General features: G+C 48.9%; 1 protein-coding gene across 1 annotated transcript; it reads left to right on the top strand.

Annotated features, from left to right (window-relative positions):
- Positions 1-2,726: 2,726 nt before the first annotated feature.
- On the top strand, positions 2,727-3,161 carry LOC138943077 (uncharacterized). Its single transcript, XM_070313593.1, has one exon. The coding sequence runs from the start codon at positions 2,727-2,729 to the stop codon at positions 3,159-3,161; it is 435 nt and encodes a 144-aa protein (XP_070169694.1).
- Positions 3,162-5,823: the final 2,662 nt, after the last annotated feature.

The raw sequence follows: 5,823 nt of genomic DNA on the forward strand, positions 1-5,823 counted from the left end.
AAGCAGTGGTATCAACGCAGAGTACTATTTGGACACCGTTCGTTTGGACACCGTTATTTGCCCACTGTTCGTTTGGACACCGTTCATTTGCCCACCGTTCGTTTGGACACCGTTCATTTGCCCACTGTTCGTTTGGACACCGTTCATTTGCCCACCGTTCGTTTGGACACCGTTCATTTGCCCACCGTTCGTTTCGACACCGTTCGTTTGGACACCAAAATTTGATTTAAGTTATACGACGTAATCCACACCAAATTTTTGTTTTAAATAAGAAATAGGTTTGGGTTAGGTTATATCTTCCGGAAGTGGAGCCCCCCCGCAGGGGGGGCGGAACCCACCGTATCCATGCATGACATCCAAATATGCTAAAGACTAAACAAAGTGCTAAAAGCAATGTAAAATTAATGACATCAGTATCAGAGATATATAAGTATGAATATATTTTATTTTGACAGATATTATAACCTTCAAATGTATCTCCTTTTCACGATTTCATATTTTACATAGATTTACCAGTATAAAGTGTTATAAGAATACTGATTATATTTTCCCAAAATGATTTTTATTTCTCTCCATCTGTTACATATTCAAACAAACAGTGCGCATGTTTCTGTGTGCAAATGAACGGTGTCCAAACGAACTGTGGGCAAATGAACGGTGTCCAAACGAACGGTGGGCAAATGAACGGTGTCCAAACGAATAGTGGGCAAATGGACGGTGTCCAAACGAACGGTGGGCAAATGAACGGTATCCAAACGAACGGTGGGCAAATAACGGTGTCCAAACGAACGGTGTCCAAATGAACGGTGCGCATCTTTCTGTGTCCAAACGAACGGTGTCCAAATGAACAGTGTCCAATTGAGCGGTGTCCAAGTAAACGATGCGTATTTTCTTATGTGTCCAAAAGCTACTGTATCCAAAATTACTGTGTCCAAATGCACTGTGTCCAATTGAACCGTGTGCACAATCTCGTGTCCATTTGTAACGTGTCCATTTGCACCGTGTCCAATTGTACCGTGTCCAAGTGAAGGCCACTCATTTTCAATAACATCTTGCGCCTCCGCACGCAAATCCGTGGCGAGGTCTCCCAGAACGTAGGACTTTATCGCGATTAAATCTCCGTTTACATTAATATAATCAGCCGCGTTAATTATCTGTTCGATTCGTTCCATATCGAACAGTTCGCGACCGATTTTAACTTTCGCCACTTCGCGTTCCACCGTTTCGCGCTTCGTTATCTCGCGAGCGAGAATACTTTGACGCTTCTCGAAACGATCTCGCGTTATATAAAAATCGACGCGCGGATGTCGCGGTACGATTTATCGATCACGCCGCATCTTCCTTCCGCGACCGCTCCGTCGCCGGAAGGGGGGTATCTCTACTCGCTCATCGAGTGTCTTTTTTAGAGGACAAATGAATAATAAAAATAGAAATAACAAAAAACATCCGTTAGATAACGCGCATTCCGAATACTCGGCGAACAATGAGATCATCATCGCCGGAAAGAAGTATCTAGGGGGCATCTAAGGGGTATCTCTAATTTATCGTTACCGGAAGGAGATATCTCTAATCGCTCATCGAGTGTCCTTCTTAGAGGACAAACGAATAATAAAATAGAAATAACAGAAAACATCCGTTAGATAACGCGCATCGTTGGAAGGGATATCTTTAATCGCTCATCGAATGTCCTTCTTAGAGGACAAACGAATAATAAAATAGAAATAACAGAAAACATCCGTTAGATAACGCGCATCATTGGAAGGGATATCTTTAATCGCTCATCGAGTGTCTTTCTTAGAGGACAAACGAATAATAAAATAGAAAAAACAAAAGAGGAACTCGAGCGCGTCCGCTAGATAACGCGCATTCCGAACGCTCGACGTCGAAAGAGACGCGTTTCTCTCTTCCTCCCCCCACCCACCCACATTATTCGTCGACGATAAAAAGGCGTCTCGCGGAACGCGCGAATCAATCGCGCCCGGCGTCTCTCGATAGTTTACCGCGTCTTCCCCGCTTCGCGCGATGACTAACACGAGGACGGCTCTTCTCGCTCTAGCGACGATGCTCGTCGCCGCGACAGTCGCCGCGCCCTTCGACTCGGAAAGAATCGAGGCGCTACGTTTTCTGCGCGTGTACGGTTTTCTAAAGGACGATGGAGAATCACTGTCGTCCGATAACGCGACATCTCTGCGTCGCGCGCTATCGCTGTTTCAAGAATATTATCAATTATCGGGAAACGGCGCGTTAAACGCCGTTACGCTTCACCTTATGCGTAAACCGCGATGCGGTCTCGCGGTTATTCCCGATCGGGCTATACGCGCGAAAATGGCCGAAGACGCGTCTCGCGTGGAATATTCAGATGGCTAGCGAGGAAATGTCGCGAACGGCCGAAACGGCGTTCGCGTTATGGGCGGCGAACTCGTCGCTAACTTTCGCGCGCGACCCGTTACACCCCGATATATTGATATCGTATCGAACGGGCGCGCACACTTACGCGAATCGTCGAAACGTCGGTATTTGCCCGGCGGCCTTCGACGGCCGTAGCTCACGCGTTCTTTCCTTCTGGAACGACCGACTTCACATCGGAAATACACGTCGACGATTCCGAACCGTGGCACGTGTATCTAAACAAAAATCCTCTCGACACGCATCACCTGCTACAAACGCTAACGCACGAGATCGGCCACGCATTGGGTCTACAGCATAGCATGCGCAATGACTCTATAATGTTCCCGTATATACCCGACATCGAGAATCAATTTCCAGTTAAGCTGAGCATAGAAGACATTCTCGCTATACAGAATCTGTACGGATCTCACGACGACGGAAACTATCCGACGGCGACTCCCGCGACCACCGCGGTGCCCGCGACGATGAGCGTCGCGCCGACCGACCCAGCGCGCGCGGATCTCTGCGCATTGCGGCGCGTGGACGCCGCGCTGATAATGAATCACCGATTATATATAGCTAATCGCCGCAACGTATGGTCGGTCGACATGACCGAGAAACGCTACGGTAGACCCATGACGCTCACGGATTACGCGACGTTTCTACCGGTGAATTTCACGCGCCTATCCGCCGCGTATCGAAGACCCTCGGGCGATCTCGCGCTATTCGCGAACGATTCGATCTACCTCGCGAATATCCTAGTCTTAAACTAAAATCGGGTTGGCCGAGATATCTCCACGATATCGGACTTCCCCGAAACGTTAAAATCAACGCAGCGATAAATACGCACACGGGACGAACCTACGCTATATACGACGATGATAAAATCGCGGAAATCGACGAGTGTCACATGATAGTCATTAGACACGCTCCATTAAAAGATATATTTCCCGGAATTCCGTCCGCGATAACGTCGGCCTTCCGATACATCGATGGTAATCTATATTTCTTCGCCAAACGTCAGTTCTACGCCTTCAACGAATTCACGAATATCGTAACCTCGGCGGGTCCTTTCGATCTACGCGCGCTCGGCATCGAGTGTCCTACGGATGGACTGATAAGGCAATTGCGCGATCTCCTTAGTCGCGTCTATCGTCTCAGCGACGCGACCGAGAGAGAGAGGATCGACGATGAGAACGACTAGAGCGACCCTACCGTTATTTTTTAAAAATAGAATATATAAGAGAAAACGCGCGAAAGGGGAAGAAGCGATCTCTACGCGAGTATATAAAGACCGTCCATCCATTAAGCGCTTCATTATTGACGGAGAACACCGAAGCTAACGCGCGAAAAAGAACAAACGAGAAAGAACGAGCGACGATGTACGCGACAATAGGGGGACAACCGCAGCAGCAATACTCATTCGACGATCGATCGAGACTAACCGAACGAGACCGCGAAGATAGCGCGGAATACGCTAAAAAAGCTAAAATGGACAATGGGTAAGACTATCAAACATTTATTCGAACTAATAATTCGCTAGCACCGTTTCTCTCATCGCTCATATCTATTTTTAGACGAGATCGCGATCGGACGCCAAGACACGACGCGGACGTCTCGGTCGCGCGACCGCTCAGAATCTTAGGAAGACGCTATCCATTGACCAAAACCGCATATAAACATCTGGAAATTAGCGTTAACGTCAGCCGACCCTCTTTCGTAGAAATCGTCTTCGGAGATTGTCACGGCAAAGAGATCTCGCTAACGCCGGATACGTGGAAGGAACTGCTCGATCTACGACCCGCCCTTCTGTCGCACTTTCGCTCCGACGAGCGCGACGAGGCGCGCCCGACGCCAATACACATCGGACAGTTGACGCTACGATTCGGCAAACTCAACAATCTCCGAATACTTCGTCTCGAAACGCCTAAAATTCGTCTAGCCGTATCGAAGAGCACCGTCGTAAATATATTAAATCTGGAACTTTGCGTCAACCGCATCGTTGCATCTTTAAGCGGTTTAACCGCGCGCGTGGACAACAAGCTAACTCGTTTCCTCGACATCGCGGCAGGCGCTCGCGATAAGGCGCTTATTTTCGCGATGATACGCGAGAGCGATAACTTCGACCGCAACGATGTAATCGATTGCGAACTGCAGGCTCTGCTCTTCGGAGAATCGTGATACGCTTACTCGCGTACTCGTATTATCGTATTATTAATATATTAAAAAATTTGTAAAAGAAAACAATAAAAACACTTCTCCTCTTTCGCTAGAACGACGATATCTCTTTATTTCACGACCTTTCGAAAATTCGCCATCTCGCTAAAGCGACAAGCGCGCTCGTATCGCCGCTAACGCGCTCCTCGAGAAGAGGAGAGCGACGAGGGACGCCCCTCCGTCCGCTCGACCGCCCACCGACGATCCCCCGCCCCCTCGACGCCGGGCGCCCGCCGCCCGCTCGCGGATCGCGCGCTAGAAGCGGCGCGCCCCCCTAAAGAATCGCGACAGCGGATCGCGCGCTAGAAGCGGCGCGCCTCCCTAAAGAATCGCGATAGCGGATCGCGCGCCCCTAAAGAACGAGTCGCGTCAAGGTCGAATCGGGAGAAATCGCCACCCCCCGAGCGCCATCTCTCGAGCGCTCTCGGCGACTCGTACCCACCGCTTCCCCCGGCCGCGCTTCCCCGCTCACCCTACTTACCACCCCATACACCCGCCCAGCCCGCTCTCCATCCCTCGGGCGCCAACAAACTGCTCCGAAACTGTCTCTCTCTCTTCCTCCCCAACGATACCCTCTCTTTCACACTCACGACAAACTGAGCCAAAACTGGTCTTACTATCCTACTAACGATCTCGGTCAACGACACGTTGCGGATAATATACTGGCCACGAAAGCGCGAACGCGTATTACCGTGAGAGATTCGACTTTTGAATTCGAAGGCGGTGAACGATACCGAGGCGACGCAACGTCAGCTCGAAGAAATGCAACGTCATAATCGCGCCATGGAAGGTCACGGACTTTATCTCGCTCCATACAAGCGTGGACGAGGGTTCTCTGCAGCGGTCAAGAAAAAAAAATGTCAAAATAAAAATGCCTGCCGGTGTAACAACCAATGTACAATTGGAACAGCTTGCAAGACGTATGCGTATACATATTTTTAGAGGTGTTTTCATGCGCAATAATTTACCGATAAACGGTGTACGACGAAATGAGAGCGGTATCGTCAATTTGGATGACGTCGATGGTTCCGATACTCATTGGGTTACGTATGCAAAGAGGAGAGATCGTGTAGTATATTTCGATAGTTTTTAAAATCTGCGACTGCCCAAGGAATTAGTGCGATATTTTGGACAGAATGTTGCAAATATAGAATACAATTATCTATCAAAATTATAATCAAAGTATTTGTGGACAATTGTGTCTTCGATTTCTTCAAA

Source organism: Polyergus mexicanus, unplaced genomic scaffold (genome assembly GCF_030449975.1).
Source record: "Polyergus mexicanus isolate NDT 795.1 unplaced genomic scaffold, iyPolMexi1.0 SCAF_25, whole genome shotgun sequence".
In the NCBI taxonomy this organism is placed as follows: domain Eukaryota; kingdom Metazoa; phylum Arthropoda; class Insecta; order Hymenoptera; family Formicidae; genus Polyergus; species Polyergus mexicanus.